This window comes from Seriola dumerili, unplaced genomic scaffold (genome assembly GCF_002260705.1).
Source record: "Seriola dumerili isolate Sdu_G_001 unplaced genomic scaffold, Sdu_1.0 BDQW01000073.1, whole genome shotgun sequence".
NCBI classification, from domain to species: Eukaryota; Metazoa; Chordata; class Actinopteri; order Carangiformes; family Carangidae; genus Seriola; species Seriola dumerili.
The window spans coordinates 3,151,377-3,177,965 of NW_019174328.1; the positions used below are offsets into that span (position 1 = coordinate 3,151,377).

Consider the following 26,589-nt stretch of genomic DNA (forward strand, 5'->3'; position numbering starts at 1 on the left):
GACACCGCCGGATAACAGAGAGCGACAGGACAGCGGCGGGACAGAGTAACCTCCGGACTTGACAACAGTCAGGAAAAAAAAAAAAAAAACGGTCATGCGCCATTAACGCAGGTCATCAATGTTTCAGCGGTGCCTTGTGGCTGCCACTCAGCTCGTAGCTTTGAGATACGGTCCGTGCTCGTAATCAGCGCCTCGCCCCGGCGAAATGTTCGACAGCAGAGGCGAACAAGGCCCGCCGTGAAACGAGTAATCAAATCACGTGGAATCAAGTGCACATCCATCAAATCAACACGCATTATGAGCTGATGAAGAAGCTCGTTCGGCATAAAGAGATGAAGCTTCTCCAGAAGAGCACCATCATTTGAGGCTCAGCCACATCAGTCGTGCTGTATTTATCTCCTCAAACATCAAGGGGGCATTGTTTCATTAGCATTAATTTCTCTAGAGCCTCAGATTAGAAGTGTTGTATTTAGCTTAAGGCTATTCAAATTCCTATACAGAAATTATTGTAATCGCTGTTCTGTGGAGATATTTAAAGCGTGACTATCAAATAAATGAGCCTTGTGCACTGCTCAACCTTGCAAACAGAGTACAAGCTCATAATTCACTGTAGGCAAACCCCGCTCCACAACTGGAACAAAGAGACGTGAATACTCAAGTCTGCTATGAAGAGAATGAATCAATATGAACAAATGTGAAAGCAGGGAGAAGATTGCTTTTTAATATAGGGCAGAGACACTGGAATGACTGTCATCTCTTTCTTTCTCCAGCTTTTATTTATCTGGGGAAGATTTGCTGAGCATGATACCTCCCTTCACACGTTTACACTTAAACACATTGGCTACTGGGAGCTACCCAATCTGACCACAGGCAGCCTGGTGCTGACTGAGAGGCTCCATCGCCACAACAGGGCATTTAAGTGCTTTTCTCGAAGGCTGCATGACACACTGACATGTTCTCTGTACAGTAGCGCTGGGTTTCTAGAGCATTATATCAGATCTGCATCCAGTACTGAAGTCTAATCACATCCATTCACATCCATTATTTGGGTTGAGCTTTCAACATTTGCATGTGACTGAGATCGAACTTTGTTGCCTGAGAAGTTTCAACTGGATCAATGTTAAAAACCTGGAGCTGCAACATCTCAACACTCTCCACAACCTGTGTGCCAAGGCCATGCTACATGTTAATTCTACTGCAACAAACAGGCTTACTCAACAAAGTCAATATGCATGATTTATATTTCATCTCTCATTCACCCACACTCACACACACACACACACACACACACGGCGGCGGAGATGCCATGCAAAATACTGGCCCCGGCCATCAGGAGCAATTTCAGGTTCAGTGTCTCGCTCGAGGACACGGTGACATGTGGACTAGGAGGCAGACGAGGATCAAACCACATGTCCTGTGATTAATCGACGACCTGTCCCACCTCCAGAAAATAAGGAATAAATCTTAATCCCACCAAACCTATGGAAAAATATTTGTGATTTCTAAATGGCAGCAGCAGTTAGGTGTCAAACATTTCCTGTTAGTCAAAAATGGTTCCTTATGATGTTTTTTTTCCATCATAATTACAAAAATAACACACTGACAATTAACATGACAATTCATTCATACTGTATGCAATTAGTTTGTAGTATGGAACTGGCACACGGCAACAGCCCACTCGCAATCATGTAGTGGTCGTACTGCTCCCTCAGAAAATCATCTTTACTCGAGTGAAGACTTCCAGAGGGCGTGTTAACTAGACAATAGCCAAGGTTTCATTTTAGGGAAGTTACTTAGAGAATTAACATTAATTAGCTCCTGCTGATACAATCTATAATCTTAACAGACAAAAGCGATGGTTAAAAATGAGAAACCTGCTATCTGAAAGTTTTGTACACTGCTCTTTGTTGAACCATAAGAAGAGAGATTTGTGCTTTTAAGAACCAAAAACCATCTCAATGTAGTTTTACATCTCCTCTCTCAGGCTTCTCTCTGGAGCTCTAGTAACAACAGGTCGGTGAGCCAATCAGAAGAGAGGAGGCTCTGATCCTCTCCTCTGGTTGGCTCACTGTTTTCTGAGTGACTGAATAAAAATATAGCAGCTTTCAGGTAAAACACTCGGAGAAACCAAATCCTGCAAGGCTGGATGGTGGGTCCATATGGGCGGGGCTTGGGGCATGGCTGAGAGCAGTGACTGCTTTCTTGTGACATCACAAAGTTCCAGAAGTCCCGACAGCTAGTTCAGTTTCTGAATACAGACTGTTTGCATTTCTCTCTGGACTGAGTGTTTTGATTCTATCACAGTATTAATATAGAACCTAGACCTGCTCTATAATCACACAACACATGGACAAATACCTTTATACAATATGGCTCCTTTTAAATCAGATCACTTGTATCAATCGTGTTGCTTTATGAGTTACAGTTGGACTGAAAACCAGCTATTATTGTGTGTGTGGACAGATTGGCTCGCTGACCTGTTGTTACTAGAGAAGCCTGAGAGAGAAGATGTAAAACTACACTGAGATGGTTTTTGGTTCTTAAAACCACAAACATATCTTCTTATGCATCAACACTTCAAATAAAACACAGGGGAAGTGTAAAATATATGATCTCTAATAGAAATGAGCGATAAAAGGTTCCCTAAGATATTTGTCTTGTAGCTTAGCGAATTCAGGTATTTTCTCCAACCTGGAACTAAATCTGAAGAGGCACCAGCTATGAGAACCCAACCCTACTTTCATGTTGAGCTTTTTCATTGCAAGCCACAACCCTGCTCCTCCATACTTGTGAGAAAACCTGCCTGCGTCTGAGAACATGAATCAATAAAAATAAATCTGGGAGAAGATTATTACAAAATGTAGAACAAAGACGCTGGAATGAGACTAACCTCTTGAACAGGGTTAACCTTTTATTTTTTTTTTTATTGCTTTAAAGAGAATGCATGAGCAAGCCTGAAGCTCGGCTCGGCTCGCCAACACGTCTTTCATCGCCTTTGCACATGTGCGTGTGTGTGTGTATGAGAGGGAGAAGGATAGAGAGAGGTGGTCGGGTAGGTGTTGTCTGAGAGGGGTGACTCATCTCTTCCAATCGCGACACACTGTGTGGCTCTATGGGTGCGCACATACGCACGCACTCAGGCTCACATTCAGGGGAACAGACACGGACGCCCACACACAAGAGCACACACTCACGGAAACACCTCAGCCCCCTCTTTACACACACTGCTCACGCTCTGCTCTCGGCTCCCGGAGACGGCATGCTGTTCAGCACGCAGAGTGGGAGCATACATTACATCGGTCCACACCTTATTCCCTTGCAGGTCGATACGTTGTACCAAAACATGCCGTTTTTCTCCTGTTACAATGGAACATAATGCAAACAGCCTCTCTAACAGAATGCACCGCTCTCGGGCGATAGAGGTCTCAGCGTGTAAATAAGCTTACGTACTGTATGCCTGCGTGGTGCTTAACTGGTGCATTTACAGAGCTAGCTCTCTCTCTATCTCTCACACACACACACACACACACACACACACACACACACACACACACACACACACACACATCTGTTGCTGTCCACCATTTCATTTTCATGCGCTCTTTCTCTGCCTCCAAGCCTATAACAGCCCTTCTGGTGTTGACTACATGAAAAGCAACTGTGTAGCGTTGAGCGTTTGATGGCTCTGTTTTCATCGCCACAAAAACCACATATTTACTGCAGCTCTTAGGAATAGAAAGTATGTTTGCAGGTAAGGGTGTCTTGCCACTGCTTTCCTGAAAAGCAAAAAAAAAGCACCTTTTAAAAAAAAAAATGAACGGCCTTGTTGGGATGCTGTTTTCACCGCTGTCAGGGAGTGTAACCAGTGCTGGACTGTTGCTGCCATGTTCTCTAACTGTGGCGGCATTTAGCCCCCTGAGACTGAGCTGCTGAGAGAGAAGGAGGGTGAGGGATGCTCTCGAATGAATGCAGTCAGCCATGCAAAGAATAAATAACATGAAGAATATGTTATGTGGTGCATCTAACAGAAAACAGCTTGTAGCAGGGACAACAATGGAAAGCAGTGATAAGGAGATGAAGAGTGATAGCGTTATGTAGACGAACACCGTGGAGACAGATGGAGGGAGAAGGACAGATAGGTAAATCATTACCCCTTCAGCCCAGGGAGCTACAGTATGTCTGAGTCAGATCTCTCCCTCAGTGTCTTTCCCCCGTCCCTCCACCCCGCCCACCCCCCAACCGCAATGCAATTTTCCTCCATTTTTGATTACAGATTGCTTGCTGTGATCTCAGCCCAGTTCCATTTTACCATCTGACAGTTGTGCTATCTGTGCCATTTAGACCTAAGTGGACGCTCCATCTCCTTCGCCGCAAATTTACATGTTTGCATCTCGTTAGAGCCATTTGTAAGGCAAAGGCAAAGTGTCAGGACGGTGAGAGAGGAGGGAATTTCAGCACACAGATTAGTTTTCACCTTTGATACCAGAGCGCATCGCTCACCCGCGTGGAATGGGATTTTAGAAAAAGGTGATTTTTGAGCTGAAGTTGAAAGAGACCGACGCAAAGGTCCGTCTCTGGTTGTGTAATTCACTCCGACATACATGCTTTTTTAGACTCATCATCACCCCACTCTGACATTCTCACAAACACACATGACAACACAACACATGAGCTCAAACTAAGATAGATACACACGGAAAACACCCAAGGACACAATGCCACTCAACACTGCAGATAAACCCGATGGGGAATGTTTTCCTTTTAAAAGAATCTCTATTGCCATCCATCAAGCTAACACTGCTGTGCTCTGCAGCACCAAGGGAAAGACGAGAGTTTGCAAGAGCTGGGCTTCCTCCATCTTTCAAGCTACCTCGCTGCTGCCCCAAATTGCCCACTGACCCCACCCTGCTGGCACTCAGCGGGACTCGAAACAAACTAGAGAGCTGATACTGGATCTGTCAGATTAGAGATTTTATGTTCAATTATAATCCAATTCCTGTATATTGCGATTCTCTGGTATTACTGTTACAATTTTCTCCATCTTTACCAGGCATTTTTCCACCACAGCAGCTGTTGCACACCGAGCTGTCCGAGGAGGGGGAAACTCTCTTTGAATAGATTCTCCCGAGGTTTCTTCCTTTTTTTCTTTTTTTTTTACTTCATGTGCTGAGGTTGTTTGAGGAGTTATTCTTTGTTGCCGCCTTGGGTCTGTAAGGCACTGTGAGACACTTTGTGTGATATTGGGCTCTGCAAATAAATTTGACTTGAGTTGGCTTTTAGCACCTTGTCGGATCTGTTACTACAAGTTAGTTCCCTTCCTTTTTAAACCCTTTGACTAATCCCATCCACCAGCCGTTATCGAGGGCCACTTCATGGTCAAGAGTGACAGCTAATATCATCCCCTCGTGACAAAAGATCCACGTAGCCAAAATATTCAGCTCCAAAGGTACTTCAAAGATAAGGCTGGCATTGTTCTATGTAGGGGAACTACATAGAACAATGTCACCAAGGGGATATTTCATGTATCTCAATATTCTCCTACTTCCCTGCCCTGCCTGTGGCACTCTCCCCCATGCCCATTCAATTCTAATGGAGACAAAAAAATCTTAAAATACTGATCATAAATGTTAAGTTTAATAAACAAAAGGCCAAGTAATTCCCTGAAACAGCTGGGGACTACAGTTTTCCAACACATGGCTGAAGCAGTAATAAATATTGCATTTGTTGGGGACTATTTTCAGTTGCGGATTAATATACATCAATGATCCAGCAGCAGGACTCTGTGTGTGTAGGATCAAACAAATAAACTACAGTGCCCACATTTATGGTAAAAAAGGAACATGTCACCCAGTGCAACAATTTATTTTAAATAGTTCTGGACAACAGTGGAGCTACAGGTACATCTGGCTTTGGCCACACAGGCCGTTCTTGTTAGCAGGATCGGTCCATTATTGGTTGAGATCTTTTCATAGAATTTGTAGGCAAATGAACAAACTGAATATCACCAGCCTCATCCTTTAAGGCTGCTCCTTACTGCCTTTTTGTGAGTCCTACCAGAGTGCACAAATACATACATGTTTGAACTGCTCCGTCTGGGGAGTTGTCTGTCCTAGATATCACCAGGTGGTCTTGAGAATAATTTGCAAGGTTGGGTCTAATCTAACAAATCTTTCAGCCAAACTCTATCCATCACCAGAAGACATTCCTGCATGAAAACAGTGGAATGTAAAAACAAAACAAAACTGTGAGACCTCTGAATAAAATCTGAAGGGCTCTTAATAGACCTTGCCAAAAGATATACCCCTTCGTCTGTCATGTTATCGCTTCCCCCTCAAATTACATAAGTCTCATTTTCTGCTGTCCTTATCTTCCTCCCAGGAGTGCACAGGGGGCCACATTGCATCACTAGCTGCTCCCTAATTACAAGCTGAGCAGCATCAGCAGCAGCAGCTCCACACCCTTACAGTAGATAGAAAAAAAGACGCATCTGCAGGGCATGGCTGTACTCTCCTTGTATGCTGCGGAGAGGAAGGCACTTTTACAAAGCGATAAGGACATGAGGTCAAACATCAGAGGTCATAGTGATCATGGCTGGTTGTGTGACGGAAAAGGGCATGATGTGTAATAAAGCATTTGCAAGAGTTTAATATTTCAAGTCTATTATGAAAAGGACTGTCGCCTTTAACCCTCGGCCTTTTCTGTTTCTGTGGTGATATACTTTTGCTAATCAGGGCCTGGCAGCAGCAGCAGCACCAGCGAAATGGAGGGGCAGAGGCGGGCATTCTGGGAGCTGCCGTCTTGGCTGACAACAGAGGTGGACATGCAGACAGCAAGCCAGCCAGCCAAACATCCAGCCAGCCACAGGGCTGGATCACTTTCTGCACTGCCCTATTAGAGAAAAAAATAAGCTCTTAATGTGTTTGTCTAGACTGGCCTTGCATTGTGCAAACGAGGTGCTGTCCGGTTCAGTTAAATGCAGTGCACACATACAGCAACCCAACTGAAAGCCAGTGACACAAACTCAAACAGAGGCAGAGAGAGGGAAAGAGAAAGACGGAGAAAGGGAGAGATAGAGAGGCTGTTTACACGGCATGCCCTCATTTCTACCAAGCTGTCTCTGGGGTTCAGAGAGGGTCGCACACTCGACTAGGGAACAGCTGGTGAGACAGGGGGGAGAGAGGGGGTAGAAGCTGGGGGAACATTTGAACATTGACAGTTTCAGATCGGATGCCATATTATCATGTCAACAGTCCATTTTTTTTTTCCTTTTCTTATTTACTGTTTGGTGGAGACCGTGTGTGCCGACAGTGTTCCAGGGCATGAATCATGTATGTCAGATGGCCTCTGTCACATGCAGAAGGACAAGCAGGACCTGTTTCACTTTAATCATTTGTGACTAATCATAGCCGGAGCAGCAGATGCATGCGAGTCTGCACAGTTTTGCCATAAAAAACTCATTTTCATCTCATCCAAGTGTTCATATCTCACTAATTGCTGGAGGAAAAGTGTGCCAAAATCATCAACTTAGAAATAAAAATCAAAATGCAACTGCATCATTATCTTTCATGAAGACTGCTTGTCAGCAAGGACAGTTTTTCATTTCAAGCAAGCAGTTGCCTCCATAGCACAGCTTTGGCTGCCAATTAATCAGTGACGGCATATAAACAACATCAAAAATATGAGACCACCGAATAGCCCATTACCTTCCTTTACACTCATACACACACACACACACACACACACACACACACACACGCATATGCACACACATTAAGAGCAACAATCCCTTCTGCTGTGAGCAGCACTATTGTAATCTTTCATACACTTAGCTGAGGAGCATACATAATTTGAATAACAATAGGTTAAAGCAATGCAATTTGTATCCAGGCTAAAAGAGGAGTACACTCTGCATTAAAAATAGAGCGGCCAACACAGAGCGTTAGGGGAAAGGGCCAACAGTCAGTATTGGCTTAGTCCAGCAATGCCAGGGCAAAAAACTGTTGATGTCTGAGATAAATGGTGGTATGTGAGCTCTGAACTCATTAGTCAGGGAGAAAACAATCTGCATCACATGTCAGGTTACTGGCGAGCAGCCTTCTGTTGTGGGAGTGCAGAAGGGACTGCAGAACCTTCCCCTTTCACACCAAAGCAGGTCGACAGTCAGCAAACACTGAGAGGTTAAATCAGAACAGTGGCAACAGACAGAGAGTCTGCAGTGGCAGTGTGGTTTCAGCGAGCGAGCGTGCACGCATGCACACGCACGCACGCACGCACAAACACACACATACACACTCCCTCACACTCACCGGGTAATCACGCCTGACATCAAATTTAAGTTAATGCCTACAAATGGAACATGAGTGCATTTATTAAATATTAACCTAAGCTAAACCTCAACTCGTGCAGTTAAGTTCACACAGGCGCAGCACAAAATTAAAGCCCCGGTGTAACTGGTGAAGTCAGCGGCTGGTTAGGAGGCTGCACGGCTGCCTACTCGCGGGTGGAGGTGGATTAGTGCTCGTCTGTCAGCTGCCATGTTTGGAACGAGTGCAAGTGAGGTAAGGGGTGAAAGGTAGCTGATGCTAAGTGGGTTGAATTAGCTTAAGCCACATAATTATGACAAAGCTTAACACCAACACAAACACACATTATGCATTAGTGTGCTTACTTTCAGTTAAATCTGGGGTCTACTGCAGCCACAGAGGATCATATTTCATATTTTAAAGCTTATTAATGTGACTTTGTTATGCTTTTACCAACAAATTTAACCAAACAGTACATATGCAAAATTCAAGTTAAAGGATTAGCGCAACATTTTGGGGGAATATGCTAATTTGCTTTCTTTCCAAGAGTTAGATATGAAGATCGGTGAAGGTAAAGCCAGTTAGCCTAGCTTAGCATAAAGACTACAGGGTAAACAGCTGTCCTGGAACTGTCCAAAGGTAACAAAACCAACCTACCTGCACCTCGACAGCTCACTACTTCACGTTTTATATGTCGTTTGTTTAAGCTGTACCAAAAAAGCTTAAGGAAGACATGTTGGGGGTGGGGGGTGGGGGTTTATGTGCCAGACTATTTCTTGGCTGGGAGCGGTGACTTCTTTGAGTCTGTCGTCACAGCGAGGTTGCCAATTTACTGCTCTTGGCCAAGACACAGCCTGGCACATAACCCGCCGTAGAAATCACAACGTGTCGTTTTCACTCTTCTGTTTTATTATGGCCCCAACAAACGAGTAATAATGTGTTAATCAGTGACTTTTACATGTGCTGCTGGGCAGATTTTGTTACTTTTGGATGCATCCATGCTAGTTGTTTTTTTTTTTATCTTTATACTAAGATAAGCTAACCTGCTGCTATATGTATATATTTACCAGACAGACACGAAAATGGTATTGACCCCCCCCCAACAAATATGTGTTGCCCAAAATACTGAAATATGGCTTCTAGCAAAATATCAGCAATTATCTACTATGTCTGCAGCAGGATCCATGAGCTGTGAAATGATCTCAGCAAATCTTACTCATTATAGACATACAGTATTTTTATCACATCAGTACTGAATATAGCCTCATCCACAGCCATGCTCCCTGTATCTGAGATATTAGGTCCTGTGTAAGGCTAAGAGGCTAAGAGGTGCATATTGTATGATGCCCCACTCCTCTAACACAAATCTCCTTTTTTAATCCACTATTATCCAACACACAACCACAAGGCATCAACCCCCCCCCCCCCCTCCTCTATTGATATCACAGTCTGTTATCACCCCTTCCCTCTTCCCCTCCCACTACAATGCATATCACCAGAAAATGCCAACACAGTGCGTCGGCGGGTGCATATCTAAACAGGTCATCGTCATTATCACTGTGAATCCATTCATCTCCTAAAACACACACACACACACACACACACACACACACACACACACACATACACACACATACACACACACCACCAGAAAATGTCTCAGAGATAGAAAAGTCCAGCATGTGAGAATGAAGTTAACCCCGCTGGAGCAGGAGTCTGTTTGTGGGCGGACAATAAAAACCCCGGCTTGTTGTCTCATTACATCTGCCATGAGCACAGATGTGGACAAAGGACTAGTGAGGAAACACCACTTTGAGAGAGCGATGTGCTGAAAAATAGACACGGAGAAGATAACGCTGCTTTTGAGCTGCAGAGGATTTTCAAAGCAATACATGTCCTGGATCGCTTACAGTATGTGCCAATTAGCCATAACTGCTAAACAGGAAATGCAGATTGAATTTGAATAAAAACTTACTTTTTTTTTTTAGAATGTAATCACAATCAATCGGGCTAAAGCACAGAAGGTTTTCTAATTTTCATCCATTTCCTCCACCTTACTAAATGATAGTGATTCAGGTAGCAATAAACATTTTGGGATGCCTCAAAAAAAACTAAGTAAAGCTGCTTTATTGTTTGTGAAAAGCAGCCTGGTTATGTCTACGTTCTCACAGTCATCAGGGATTCAGGGTAAGAGGTTTACAGAATGGATAGATGGGTAAATTCTCACAGTTGTTCTGTTATACAGGTATTTTGTTCTTCTGTATGGGAGACAAGAGCTCATGGTCAGCTCCAGCAGTCAGCAGTAATGTCACACTGGTATCCAGCCTGCAGAAGGCTCAGCCAATGAGAACTAATGTATCAAGATGGGATCCTGTCTTGGTTGATTTGGTTCAAGGCAGAGGAGCAACAGCAAAGACGAGTGAATTGTGGTCTGTGCGGAGGTTTTCAAACAGCACACACATTCAAACAAACAAACTGCTCCCTTCAACCTGACGAATGCCACCTGTTCATAAGAAGGTGCACGTTCATGGGATGTGATCATTAGTTTCATCAGCGACGCCAACATGTTTTATTAGGCCACAAGTTCTGCTCCATTTGTGGACCGTTGTCTGCTGCTACCTAAAAGCAGTCCAGTGATTAAAATGGGAGGGGGTCAAGTCAGCGTGACGGTCACGGCGATGGACGTCAGACGACGTTCCGTTACAGGTGAGGTTTCACTGTCAGGTAGAACAGTGGATGTTCCCATGAAACCGGCCAGCACGGAGACCATGGGACAGCTGATAGTGAGACTTTTCCAAGCAGCTGAGAAACATCACACTGACGAAAATATTTTACACTTGATTTCAGTAACATATTTAAACTCAAAGCTTGTACTGATTAAAGTTGTGCCGTTCTTAAGTCAAATTAAGGCCTTTCCTCTGTGGACAAAACAGGCCTGGGCTACTGCTGAATTCCCTTTAAAAAAATTCTAAATTAAATTGGTGAATGCCACAAATTCTCTTAAATCACTTCAGAGCAAATCTGTTTTTTATGAGTGTTTCTTGAATGAGGCCAAACATTTGTTTTTAAGGGTGTTGAATGAAGATGTTGTGTGTGTCCATGACCGTGACTGAAATATACAAATTTATAAAATAACATTTGCACATCAGCTCAGACTAGTGCAGCGGTGGAAAGTAAAATATTGTACTTTCATTTCACTACATTTGACAGCTGTAGTTACTGGTTATGTTTTAGATTGGGAGGCCTTGTGGAAAAGCTCCTTGTCATGTTTCATACTGTATGTCTAAGAGTTATTAGCAGCTCCACCATAAGAGAACTTTCCCTCATAAACATCTCAGATGGATTAATTGTAATGACTGTTAGAAGCACAAATAAGCAAACGTCTCCAATATTCAACAAAATAAAATACACAAAAATGCTAAAAAAAAATCCAAAAAGTCCAAAAATGTCTACAAATGTGATTAACAGAACTTTGTTTCCTCTTTTTTCCTACTCCAATGATCGACTCCCGACCGCTGAGATTTACTTTGTGATGCTCTGGAAGCGTTTAACTCCTGGGTTGCGAAGCACTGGGCTAAAACACTGATCTGACTAAACTGTAAAGTAGTTAAACATAGCTCCACCTCAGTCAGCTACAACAGCAAACTGCTGCTTAAACACTGATGCATGAGTATTACCAATCTAACAATTTAATATATAATTTATCTTTTCTGCAGGACAAGCACTTTTACTTTTCATATTTTAAGTATATTTTGCTGAATATTCACTCTACACATTTACTTAAACAGGACACTGGACTCCCTTCATTATCTTCCCTTGTCATTCAAACCATCATCAACAACAAACATTACAAATGCAGATGCCTGCATCCACGGCTACAACCACACTGTATGAGACGCTCCCATGTTTAAGCAGCAGGTCACCTGTTCCACTGTAACTGTGATGCAAAGCCTCACCAGAGAAGCCTCCTGTCTCCAGGTTTCCACCTTGCCTCACATATTCATTATATCCTGTACAGTGTATGGGAATACATCTGTGAACAGCTCTTCCCTTATTGGACTGTGGCCTTAGGGCCTTTGTTATGATTGGATACTTACAAAAGCCAGCCACCCCCTCCATGTGTCTCTCGTTCTAAAGGTCTGCTCCTGCATATTAAACAGTCTGGAGCGTTGCAGCAATCAAACGCAGGAACTCCTTCATCTACATTATCACCTCAGTGAATGAATTAATAAATAAATGAAGAGAATTAGCTACCTTTGAGGTGGGGTGGGGGTTAAAAGGGGGGTTGGGGGATGGGGGGTTTGAGGCTTGTCATTGTGATGAAGACAGATGATGAGGCTGCATTGCTGTAAACGAGTGAGTCAGCCCTTCCTTCAGACAGACACAGGCCTGCGGGAGGAAGAATGGTGGTGGTGGTGGGGGAAGGTGGGGTGGGGTGGGGGGTGGGGGCAGAAGGAGGGAGCCGGAGAAATGCATGGGAACTGTCCCTGGTGCTGAAATCTGGAATGGCTGCTTTCTAACAGCTTCAAGTTCAGCTCAGTGCAGGGGGGGAAAAAATCCAACATAGAGGCATGCTGTCGTTCAACTACCTGACCCACATCTGAAACAATCTGTATCACTAGTTCCTGCGGAACAGGTCAGTAATTGACCTGCTTTCCAGTGCGAGAAAAACCAAATGATGCATTTATCAATTTTCAAAACTCCACAGCAGGGGGAGTGTAATATATGCTCCAACAAAAGCTTTAGAGGCTGTCGAGTTTTTCCACTCAGATTCTGTCCTAAGTCGGTTATTTGGCATTCTGATCACAAAGCCAGGGGAGGGAGATTCTCTACCATGTAATTCTTCCTGAGCCAACTCAAAGAGATTCTCATTAAAGTACTTTTTATATCCCTAACCTCAGTTTCCAGGGACAATTGTGTTGGGTTGTCATGCTATTTGTAGACTAATCACCTCCACGCACTGCACACATACACATACACACACACACACACACACACACACTAGCCTCATCTGAACTGAATGTAAAAGAGTCTGGATCAACAGGAATTAGATATTGCATTGTGCCTTTCAGGCACCCCCACCCCACCACCACCACCACTCATATTCTTTGAAATGATTTTGTTGCATTATTCATCTTTCAAAGCTGTCATGCTTTGTGGCTGTCAGTTTGCTCAACATCACAGATGCACCATGAGATGGATCCTTACACTGCATATTGCAGACCACTGATCTAACAAGGAATTCAGCTGTATCATTTAGACACAAGGAAGGTGACAGAGCTATGTTATGTACTCATGTGACTGCCTTGAACACTACTCAACACCCAGGACAGAGGAGCACCACCGTCACCTGTCTTTTCCACATTGTCACAGCAGCTGAAACATGTAACTTTGGTCATGCAGACTTTGCAACTTGTTACCCTGGTCCTCCTTTAGAGCAGAAAGAAAAACAAAGGCTGTGGGGTTTAATGTTAATTCAATGCTTTCACTTCAGGAGTTACAGATCAGAGCCTCACTCATGGAGTCTCCTTACTTATAAATACTGTAAATTAAAAATGTTCAACTTGCAGTCAGCCAGTAATTCCTCTCAGTTTTACGTGAAAAGATTATGCAACAGGTCCAGTACTTGCAGAAGCCACCCTCAGCTATAAGGGTCATTGTTGCAACATACAGTGTTTTAGATGAGGCCAACAGGAGAATGATGTCACAAGTCCGTAAATAAGGGTCCTTTTCTCGGGCACTGCAGAGACCAGGCGGGTGTGGTGACTGCATTAGTAGACGCGCAATCCCCGGCGCAAACGCTCGCCTAAGACCATAATGTGAGCGTTGCTGTAACGGCTTAACAACCATCGCTATGACTGCCTTCTACTTGTCGGACGTGTCCTGAAGTTCAAATCTTTAATCTGCTGCCTCGAAATCAGACAAATTCGCCGACCTCGCTTCACTCTCTGACAACCACAAGGTGCCCATTCACGGCGCGCCTCCCCAAGCCCCGTGTTTGATAGAAAAATACATGCACAATGACAATCTGACATCTGCTCTCCATCTGACAACAGCTTAGTATTCTCCACAGACATCCCACTCTCTCCCTCTGAGCACCCCATGTCTTTTTTTTTTTTCTTTGTACGCCGCTTTCCCCCCTCTGTACCCCACTCTTTCTCATTCCTATGCGGCTTTTTTCGAGCCAGCTCATTTCCACACACGAACAACAGCGGAATTGAACAGCGGCTTCATAAAATATGCAGGTAAAAAAAAAAAAAAAAAGGCAACTCGGAAAGCACCGACATCTCAAGCACAACACTTTTCATGCTCTACTGAAAACTGACCTCCCAGTCTAACGAATCCCACTCTTCGGTAAACATCCGGAGGATTTCTTTTCATCCAAAAAAAGCGGACCAGGCGCAGCGGCTCTATGGAGCGACTGGGCGATGCGATGCCATTGCGCTTTTGGTATTATCCTCATGAAATCACTTTGAACGGGGGGACGTCGTCAGTGGAAGGCATCTCGGCGGCGTCGAGACCAGGTTGAGCGACACAGAAGAAGAAGAAACGCTGCTATGTTTCACAGTCCAACATTTTTGCTCGGCTGATGGTTGCAACCAATTAGCACACCACATGCGCTCGGAGGCGAATAGCTCCTGACAAGGCGCTCCTTCTCCTGAGCATCGCTTCTATTTCAGCTGCTGTGCTGCTTTTCGGGAAAAGGTGGCAGACTATACAACAACACGCAACTTCTCATTTCCAGGATATAGGGGGGAATTTAGCGTGGCGCATACTCCAAAGCCAATAAATCCCCGTAGCGCATTTGACAAATCCTTCCCCTCTGCTGAAGGGGCAACAATAAGGGAAGCTTTTAAAGGTCCCTGCATGAAGTGCTTCTTAAAACACGTGACTCCATCTATTCCGTGGTGAAAGCTGAAAGATGCATTTGATCCATAACAGGCCCTAAGCAGTGGGAGACACGTTATGTGGGGGGGCATGGGTGTGCTAAAATGAATGACACTGGTATACCACACAGTAGACTACTCACCATTAGCACAGCAAAGTTATTATGATGGGTGCAATGAATGGTGGTCGTGTTGCCCCCGGAGCCTGTTATGTGGCAGCCCTCTGCCCTCCAGCCACCGTGTCCATCCAGCAGGTCAAAATCCCAATAGGCTGCGGTGGGGTCTACACCCAGTGCGAAGTGCCTGAGAGCGATAGTAACGGAGTGCACGGCGCTCCCGAGGCTGCACCCATCTGCAAGAAAAGCAACACATTCAATTAGGGAAACCAAGTGGAAAGTCTGTAAGTGCATGTGGCAAAAAAAAAAAAAAAGAAAAAAAAAAAGGAAGCGTGGACATGGCACGCGCACATTCACACATAAACTCCTGCACGCACAACACGCACACACACATTATCTATGGCGTTACTCAAGTGTCAGACAGTTGTGTGAAGTGTTGTGGGTAAACTTTAATCTCAAATGGAATCATAAAGCAGCTTTCAAAGTAAAATGTGATGTGAACGTTCATTCAAATGAAAAAAAAAGCAAAGAGTTTTCCCTTTATTTTGTTTTTTATTTTTGTTTTTGGCAACGTGCACAGGAGGCTGTGAAGCTTGTTGCGCAGAACAAGCTGATACACACACTCTCTCTCTCTCTGTATGTGTGTGTGTGTAAGCATGTAGTCCGAGTCGGCATTACAGTACAAGCGTTGACATCACAAGCATGATGATAAAAATGGATTTCCTCTTACCTAATTTGGTGAAAGCAACTGGTGTTGAAACGCTCCTACGCTTCCCATCGTCTGCGAGATTTGACGAATTCCCTGTGCAAGGAAAGAGTTTCCCATTGCGAAACACAATGAACTGCAGCTTGCAAGTGGAGTTATCAACAGATTGCAGCGCAGAGGAGGAGATAGGCGTACCAGCCAGCGGTAAATGGATTGAGGCGACTGCCACTGAGTTCTGCGGATGGAACAAAAAAAAGAGAGGAAAATAAAAATTAAATAATGTATCCGAGATGCGCAGGAAAGAAAAAAAAAACAAACTCCCATAGAAAAGACAGGCAAATTGCTTTCCTCTCCATGAGTGGAAGCGACCATAGACCACAAGTGACCAAGGGAATGAGAATCACGTTTGAAGCGCTCTAGTGCGCCTATTTGGTCAGGCTCCCTGCCGCAGAGGTGGAAATGGTTCTTACCATTTCAGCTTGAGGGCACATCAACACTGCAGCTTGATTTAAAGAGACAACCGGTCTGACTTTATCTTCTTTTCACCAACTATAAACAACAGAGAAAAAAAACATCCCTGGCAACATTTTTTTGGGGAAAAAAAAAAAGGGGGGAGGGGGGGTTCTGGGAGAAAGGCATGGCTTGGGAATATCAAGGTGTAGACACGCGCCATCTTTGAGTCCATGTGAGTCCAAACTGATCCTGTAAAGTTGCTTTTTATTGCTGTAACTGCAAAAAAAAAAAAAAAGAAAAGAAAAAAAAAACAAAAAAAACAACAACAATCCCCCGTGCAGCCAAAAATCCCACCAGAGCTGCATTGAAGCTCCACAATTCCTCTGATGTGTTATGACCTATGAATAATAATTTTACATACTGAACTAATAACATATGAGCAGTCAGAAGTGTCTGCCTCTCCTGTCCCAAGAGAATCTGAGCTGAAATCAGGACCCAGCCTTTTTGGAGCCTCATGATAACAGCTGCAGGAACTTTTGGCACAGCTCAGGGTTTAGTGAATGGATGCCCCTGGTGGACAGAAATGTTGCTCAAGGGTGTGTGGACTCGCCGCTCTTACAGGGCAGGCTGCACTTAACCCCGCTGAAAGATCAAGTTTAATCATAGAAAAGCTTCCAAAGTGACACAGTCAGCGTGTAAGACCCACACATATGGCCGCACATTCAACTCCATGCATCCGCTCAGCTGATTGAAACGTTCAGGCTCTTATGTGTTCAATATTTCATGAATAAAAATAGAGAAATGGAACTAGAGTGGACTTTCCGAAGGCAAATAAACAGGAGGTTCAAAAGGAAAAGGCTTCTACACACACTGCCTCTGTTGGAATGTGCTGACCTCCTGGTCAGAGACCTTCATCACAGCATGAAACACTGAAGAGCACCAGACAGATTGGCATCCTCTTTTTGTTGATTTATTAAGAAGTGATTACACGGAAGCTGCTCTTTCAAATGAACATAACAGTCGAGGCAATTAACACATTTGTGCACCGAGAACAGATTTCTAGGAAGACCCAAAAAACACAGAAGGTCCCCAAATATTTATCCGGTCACTGACCCTTAATGGCAAACGGTGTTAATGGCGAATGCAGACGATATGTCTTGATAATAAAGATAATGATCGCTTTCCAAATGAAGTCTGTTTTGTTCAGCTTTCAATCACGTCACCCTCCAGTGCGAGAGGATCAGCACTTTGAGCCTACAGGGGAGGGAAACTTCCTGGCCAAGATGAATGTGGATGCCCATAAAGTGCCCTTACAGTTAATGGGGAGCTGCTTAGTCAGACGTTCGGCCCAATCAATGTCTGGGAGACAGATGGCCAAATTTCTTAATCAAGTTAAACAAGTGCTCAGTTGTCCGTTCTTATGTTTCCAATGCCGGCTGCAGAGTTGTAGTGTTTGTTAACGTGTGGGTCCCCCTGAGCGCTGACGGGCTTTGTGGCCCCTCAGACGCTGCAGTCTGGGTTGTTTTGATGCTCCTGGTCCTTCTATTATCCTGAAAACAATTCTACAGATGTGACAAAGAGCAACGGCGTGCTTAAGCACAATTACTTTACATTACAGCCACCAAATGTGAGGAGCCGGAGGTGATTCTACAGCATCGGGTTTGTTGGCTATTAGTTTCTGTATTGACTCACTCTTGAAAGACTATTGATTTTCATCCTGCGGTGAAGTCTTGCCTTGAAAATGATGTTGCATCATTTCCTTTCTCTGAACGGCCAAAGCTTGGCAGTCTGTTGCCAAGACGTCACAGGATACAGACATCAGAGACGGAGTCAGAGAGGATTTGAACCTTCTTGACAATCGGGAGAGTTAAAACACGGGTCTAGCACGCTATCCGAGGGGGTCCTTTCTCATACGGCCAGCGCGTATGCCAGGTGACCTCCATCCCCGGGGGGTGGGTGGGTGTGGGGGGGATGGGGGGTGTTTTCAAAGTGTACAACTCACAAAAAGAAATCTTATCTCATATACTTGTCTCCTCATCTCTTTCTACATCTTTTATCCTCTTTTATGTGGCGTATCAAAGGGATTTGCAGCCCAGAGGGTGTGCTATAAGCCACGGTGTGTGCAAGGTCTCGTTCTAAGCTACAATCTATGTTCCTCCTGAGCAACCTAAACAGCTACATTTCCTCAACCCCAACACCACCGGGGACCTCACACTTCAGAGTTGATTTAGCTGGATGTACCTCAGCCGTCTGACCTTCCTCCAAGCCCCTCCCTCTCCATCGGGGCAGCATGCTGTAACCTTAGTAACCATAATCGCGCACTCCCCTCCATCTCTCGCTCCAGCCTGGTGATCATTCTCCTTTTCCTTTTTTTTTTTCTTTTTTTCCTTCATTTATTCCTGTCCTTACAGAGGGCATCCAGGTGAATGTCAGCAGTCACCTCCTATTTCAGGCTGTTCCCTCTCATCCGCCTTCCCTCCCTCCGTCCTCCTCCACCTGCTCCTTGATGCACAGCCCTGCGTGATAGAAGCATAAAACTGCTAAACAGCCTGCAGGGCAAAACGCAACAGCCGTGTTTGACCCGGGGCAGCCACCAAATCACAGCGTAAACATCATGCTTAAACATGGCTCCTTGATTTCACAGGGGGATTACTGCCGAATGCGTTTAGACAAAGGTGAAAATTAAGAGCACCAGTGTATGTGTGCGTGCGTGTGTGTTTTTATTGTATAATCCAAAATTAGAAAAAGCTACAGCTCTGTGCCTTTGTAGATATATCTGTGGGTGAGATAAATTTATTTATTTGCGCAGGCGGCAACTTGGAAATTAACTATGAATGAAATGAATTTAGCTCAAAGGGCAGCTTGGTGAGCTCGGCCCCAGCCGAGAAGAACTGCTGACGAGCATGATGGGAGATTTGCATAATTCTTTTTTGTCATCACTGGCAGTCCTGTCAGCGCAGACGTGGTCAAAGACACAATGACCATGACAAATAGGTAGACATCAGGAGACTTCAGGGGGTCGTTCCTACCCATGATGCTTTAGAGCCTGAAAATAAATCAGTTTGCCCACAAGTAACATTTAGCAAGAGCTTAAACACACGCCCCTGCTGGAGCTGCCAGAGAGGTTTCAACATATTTGCGTTGCCTGACATGAAAATACTGACAAAGGACACGTCATTCTGCAGAAGCGATCGCCACGGTTTGAAGCTTAAAAGGCATTTTCCTCTTGAGCATTACCATGCTGTAGTGTTGTTAGCATTACTTATCAAGAGAAATTAAACAGTCCTACATGGTTGCCATGCCAACAAGAGTCTGTTTCCTCCAGAAGGGTTGTGTTAGTTGGGGTGGGGCGACCGTTTGAGCAGATTTGAAGCAGGAATTCAGGCTCTTTGGAGAGGCAGAGCTGCACTTCAGCTGTCAGCTACACTCTCCTCAGTCAGCTTTGACTCAAACTGTCACATCACAGGGTGGTTTCCTCAACAAAAACATTCAAGAGGCTGCAACAGATGGACAGCATTGTTAGATTAAAAAGGCATTGTGGATTAGAAATTAATGAATTCATTGTGTGTAAAAGCATAACTAATATATTAGCTGCAGGGTGATTGATAATGAGCCAAAAGGAGCTAAGTCTGAGAGAGAACAGATCCTAGAAGGGAAATTCACCGATTTTCAGCAGTAATTAATGCTAATATACGACTCTCTCTGCAGAACCTCATCCGCCATTTTCAGCTTCCTCCATTTACAGAAATGTATGAGAAGAGTTTGTCTCATTAGTCTCCTGATGCCACATCAACGTAGCCTACATCCCCATTGTTAGTGAAGCAAAGGCGACTGTGACTCGGTACAGAACATCTCCTGAAAGAACATATTTTCATGCAGCACTGTAATGATGAGAAACAATTTGGACACACAAAAAAATATATTTTTCCATTTGTCTGAGACAGCTCCCGTTTATACTTAAAGAGTAAATTCACCCAAATCAAAACACGACATATTGTAACTTACTTCAACACTGTATCAGACCACGCACTTTCTGTTTCATGTACAGATATATATATATACATATATATATCTATATCTATATATATATATATATATCTATATGAAACTTGAGATGCAACAAGTGGATAGAAAGTAGTTCAACTGAAAACTGTTCAGAGTGAGCTCTGTGAATTCATCCACAGTGAAAGGAACACAGTATATGGAAAGCTTCCTTAAAGCCAGACAGAATGTTGGTATTCTGAAAAACATTGTGTTAAATGTTTTTTTTCTTTTTACGTCCAATGTGAGCATTTTTAAGATAAAAGATCATGCAATATCTGTACATGACAATTATAATCCGAGACCTTTTTGGAGGAAGCAGAGATAAGACAAGCAACTGCTAATGGCCCCGGACAGCCACAGGAGAGTCCACGGGCCCCTGCAGCAGCAGGGGGCTGCTGCCCTGCTTTCACCGCTGATTAACCTCTAGAACTTTCTTTCAACCAACATGGAACAACATATCAAGATGGGATTAATAAGGAAAGGGAATCCAACATCACTTTTGGACAGACGGAACCAAGGGTAGACCTGTCACCCATAGACGAATGTGTTTAGAGAAAAACACTGTTTGGTGTCATTGTAGTCACCTGGGCATCAGGACAACACATCTGTATTCAATGTAATTATTTCATAACAAACTATAGTTATTTAGGAAGTTCTCTTGAGAGTGAGACGTCACATCTGACCGCTACTGGACAACGTGCCCAGATGGGGGTGGGGTGGGGTGGGGTGGGGGGGGGCAGCCACAGATTGGCCAGGCGTCTCCCTGGCCCTGTTTCGACCTGGCATTAACATATGTCTAAGGCGATCCGATCACAAGTGGACAGCTGTAAGTACGTCATTTCACACTTTGCATTAAAATGCATCGCCACATGCGTCTGGAGAGACCACGTGTGATCGGGGCTCACTCCCCTGCTCTATATGCAAATAAACAAGTATGCGTTGTTATTTTTACCCGGTCTGTTGGTAATGTGTTTGTGTGTGTGTCTGAGAGAGAGAGAGAGAGAGAGAGGGAGAGAGAGAGAGGGAGAGGGGCAAGGAGGGGTTCAACAATGAAATAAGGTTTTAGTCATATGAAATAGCACACGTGTGCAGCAGCCTGTGTTGTTTTCTGTTTCATGATGTGGTATCGAATTTGGTATCAATTTCATTGGTAGTTGTACCGACTACCAGATTTATGTTAGCGTGACATCCCTGACCCGTTCTGTCTCAACTAATCTCAACTTCAACAGAATCTTCACCTCCGCTGCTGCACCATCACCTTCTCCCCAACTCACACCGCCATGCTGAGTCAGCTGTTGCAGCTAAATGACTAAGTGATGGTTGCGTGATGAAGTTACATCACTGGTCAGCCGGCCGAGTGCTGGAGTTCCCCCATTGGCTGTTGCTGTTTCAAAATGAACTGGTGAAAAACAGTTTCCATTATGAAGTGTTTACAGTCTGCAGGGTCGCCAGCTTGACACATTTGTCACTAGATTTAGAGACTTTTTATCAAAAAAAAACGACCTAGCGACAAACCTTAGCTACTTAGACAGTCACCAGTACTTCCTCTTGAGCTCTGTGTCTACTACAGTGATGGGCAGAGAGGCGGAGCAGCAGTTTGAGCTTGCACAGGCTGTGTTCTAAGACAGAGACAAAATGAGAAGATATTCTGTTGCTTCTAACTTTCTCTCTGAGTGATCATTCATTCAAATCACAGCACAGTCTTTGTCTTTAACTTGTGTTTGGTGATTTTGTCAGATGGTGTTGCAGTTATAAAATCAGGGCTGTAGCGGTAGCAGAGCAGCTTGGAAATGGCGTGGGAGTTAATATGTAGTCTTAATGGACCACACTGCAGTCACTACTTCCGTTGTCTGACGACAGAAACAGAAACGCATGTGAACTAGACAACAACAACAGCTTTACCGAGAATTCAGCCGTATTGAAATACTGTATATGTGAGCACAGGGTGTAGGAGAGAAGCAAACAGATGAAGGGATAAAACCGGCTGACGCTAGGTAGAGTGCAAATATGACGCAATGATGTCAGTTGTTTACAGCTGTAACAGCTTTCAAGTACTTCCTCAATAACACCGACTATACACATACCAGCCATATACTAGGTTTTGACCTGGTCTTGTTTACCACAGTGAGCAACACAGACTGACCTCCACTGTGTTAGCCTGGTTCCACTTTTCCATTTTTTGCAGTGATTCACAGAGGTCTGCTTTTGTGTCCACAGACGGTCGATTCTTAGATGGAAAATAACGAAGCCAATCTGAGCTTCGTTGGCCTGATTAAGAATGGGAATGTAATCTTCCTGCGCCGGAGCCAAGAGCAGCTACATCCATGAAAAATAGTGAAAGAACAATGATGACAAGCGCGGATGAGATCAATGCAGCTGCACAGGTTGTTCTAATCTGTATCGTCTTTGAGGAGAGACATGTCTTAGTTATCGGTCTTAAATTTACATTAATGTTAGATTCCAGTTCCGCTGACACAGAAGCTGGAGACTTCAAAGGATTGTATCTCAGTGACAAGTTTGCTCTCTGCTGAGCGGTTGAATGTAAAACAAATGTCTGATATCTATGTAGTGCTGTGAGATAGTGATGTTGAAAACACATTCTCCGAATAAGAGTTTGGACGCGTCATTAAGTAAATAACCTTGATGTTCTTGTCCATGTAAGTTGAAGAAACGACTTTCCTGCAAGCGCCTTCAAAGAGAGCCAAACCCTGAGCCTTTTATCTATTCATGTATTCATTCACTCTAAACCATTCATTACCTGTTTATTCACCAACATGCTCACTCTCAGTACTGCTGAACCAGTTATAATTGGCCTGTTTGTGAATAAGACTGATTTGCCATGACTGGAATCCCAAGAAAAGCAGTCAGCATCCGGTCCATAACAACGTACCTTTTCACCTGAGGCTGAATAAGGATTACACGCACTCACATGCACACGCAGACACACACACACACACACACACACACACACACACAGTCGTACAGTCCTTTTGGAGTCAGTCCAGGTTGTGCTTTACTGTCACCACATCTTCTCTCCCACACTCACGCTTCTCAAGTTTGATTCAGCTGCAGGGAGACAGGATTAATGGGCGGTCATTTGGTGCAGCAATAACAGTTGGCTATCACACAAAGTGGGTGTGCTGGGCCTGCCCGAGAGGTGAAACACAGTCATAACTTCGGATTAGGCTGCAGGGTCCTGTCCTCTCTATTTGGACCGCTCGATGGATAAGTGTATAATTGCCCAACCCCCCCTTAATTCAGTCCATCTATGAGCTGTGTTTTCAGTTACTGCCAGGTTAACCTTTACTTATTTTCAGTCATCAGTCCAATACGGAAAAGACGAGACACCGCGTCTCTAACTGTATTGTACAAATATCAAATGTCACTCGCACCGCAATCAGAGCCGCAGCTTTAACCACAAAGTGTGTATTCCACTCGAACCACATGATTAAAGAAGATCTCCATTTGAAGGGAGAGGGGGGGTAGTGTAGAACAACTGCAGTCTCTTTAGGGCCTTTTCAGATTGTAATTTGAGATTCAGCTCGGAGGTGAAATGAATGTGAACTGATGTGTGCGCTTCGCAGATTGAATCATTCAATTACTTTTCAGTCGCTATTTGATTTTCTGCGTGTGCGGTGTTTATGACAATCTCTCGGTTTTGGCGAGCCAAGACTGAGTATTGATCTCATAAACATATGCCATCAAACAGTTTGCAGTTTGAGGGAAAAATTGACTCAACAAATTAACTGGAATGAAATAATTACACTGCAGAGTGTAACCCTAACAGCTGACATTCATGCTGTAATGAATCCAATTGCTGTAACACAAACACACACAAACACACACACACACACACACACACACACACACACACACACACACACGCAGATGCACAGGGGAGTTGAGATGTGCATCTTGTCTCCTTCACATGATGTATAGTGTGTATTAGCTGATGGTAATAACCACTGAGATATGTTGGCCCGTAGTCTTCGCTCCCATTTATGATTCAGTGGCAAGAAGGTATAGCCAGTGCTGCCCAGGTGTCTCCATGGTAACCTGCTGATGAATCTGTGTGACTTAACAATTTCCCTCCGCAGTGGCATAGGAGGTGGGTAGGGGGTGGGGGTGGGGGGGTGCTTCATGTGTTAAGTGCCTTTATATCAACATGGGTACACATGAATATGCATGACTGTGGGGAGTGCAACATGCTACAGTGGGATGGCTGAGTGGAAACCAAGACCACTTGGGAACATGATTAACTACCGCCTCAACCTCCTTTTAGAAAAGATCAAACTGTTAAGATTTCAAAGATTTAAAAAAAAAAAAAAGTGATGTAATTACATTTTTACATGTGATCTGATCAACTCCCAGGAAAGTGTAAATATTGCATTTTCCTCTGATCATTATGATGCAAGCTATGGAGAGGTCTGCTCATTAATGATAATTCAACACAGGCAGCAGCTCTATAGGATTTCTCCTACACAGTGGTGTTGAGCTGCAGACCGTATCGTCCCTCGCATCGCCATCTCCACACCTGCTGTTGTGTAAACGAATGAGACGCGCGCGCGGGGTCGAGGGGTCGTCGCAGTCTGCATACCAAAGACGAATCATGCAGAGGAGAGAGAAACAAAGCTCTAGAGATGAATCACCTCCACGCACACACGGCTAAACAGCATAATGGGGCTTCTACGGTCCCATCACCGTGGTAGATGATGCAACAAGCTGACTGCTTCCAGCTGAACCCTGCAGCAGAGGGGGAGGCAGTGAACCAATCTCACAGACACACACACACACACACACAGACACAGACACACACACACACACACACACACACATGACCTGTCAGCCAGGACAAACACAACAACATGAAATCCATCACACAATGGTGTGGTAAAAAAGCCCCAAGGCTGTGTTGAGAACATTACATGGCAAATCATCATCACACAGCAATTTTAATTATGCACATATGAGAATTCAAAAAGAGGCATCACTTAGCTTAGATGTATTCAAGCTACCATTAGCATTGTCTAGAGATCTGATTGTCTTAAATGGCCTGTTCTCTCATTTAAATGTCTGGAAAATGCCCTTGGGCATTCCCAGGGCAAATCTAGCAGATCTGGGAGGGAAATTAAAGCGCAGGAAAAGGAAAGGAGAGTGCCGTATATTTATGGCCTCCTTTTACCATATTAATCCCTTCCCACTAATCCTTCAACTGCACCAAATAAAACTGTAATGGCTTTGGTGGTCATCTTTATCTCATCGGGCTGATGATGAACTCACTGGCAGAAGTGACAAACTCATTCCCAGGCCAACGGGCTGTTTATTACGCTCCCATACTGTTTGTCTCTGCGTGTCTGATATTACTGCATGAGGTCTGCGACGATGCATTTATGACACCTAGAGCTCCAAACATGTACAGTTCTTCATGGAGCACACATACAAAGACAAAAGAGAGGAGTAACAGAAACATCTCTGAGAACAGATTAACAGGATGAATCCAGAAAAACAAGAATAAGCCTGTTCACCAAACCCTCCCAGCACACAGCTTTCGCCCACTGTGTTTAGTCATTTAAGATTGGCTCTATTAAAATTCTAGCCTCCACATTTTGTAAAGTCAATAAAGGGTGTGTTTCTTTACACAGTCATAGCTGGAGATATATTATTCACTCATCTACCGCTAAAGGGATACGGAATGGAAAAGTACAGGAAATGCTTGTAGCTTGCTTCTTTGTAGAGGATCCTAACTCTAACCAGCCTGTCTTAGTGGATACCAATGGTGACCCAGAGTCATGCCAAAAAAAGTGTCTTGATTTGTATGTGTACTATGCTCCAAACATACCTAATACCTAAGTACACTACTTCAACTACTACTGCTCTGTTTTGCACTCCTGCTTCTTCTAAGCTATTACCATGGCTGCTCACTGATTGATGACACACGCCGAATCGCACCAGAGTTGTGGGCTTGAGTCACCTGACTTGCAGACTTCCTCAACCTGATGACTTAAAGGGGCTATTTGTTTTGTCTGCTGCTGAACGTGCTTTCTTTCCAGGAACAGGTGGTGGTGATCGACGCTTGACAA

The 26,589-nt window shown here is 44.2% G+C and overlaps 1 protein-coding gene across 1 annotated transcript in view; it reads right to left on the bottom strand.

Annotated features, from left to right (window-relative positions):
- The window catches only part of adgra1 (adhesion G protein-coupled receptor A1), a 103,298-nt gene that overhangs the window by 33,631 nt on the left and 43,078 nt on the right, over positions 1-26,589 (bottom strand). The window contains exons 3-4 of the mRNA XM_022743806.1: positions 16,037-16,247; positions 15,334-15,542 (exon numbers count right to left, since the gene is read on the bottom strand). Coding sequence (XP_022599527.1) covers positions 15,334-15,542; positions 16,037-16,247 — 420 coding nt within the window. The remainder of the gene's footprint in view (positions 1-15,333; positions 15,543-16,036; positions 16,248-26,589) is intronic.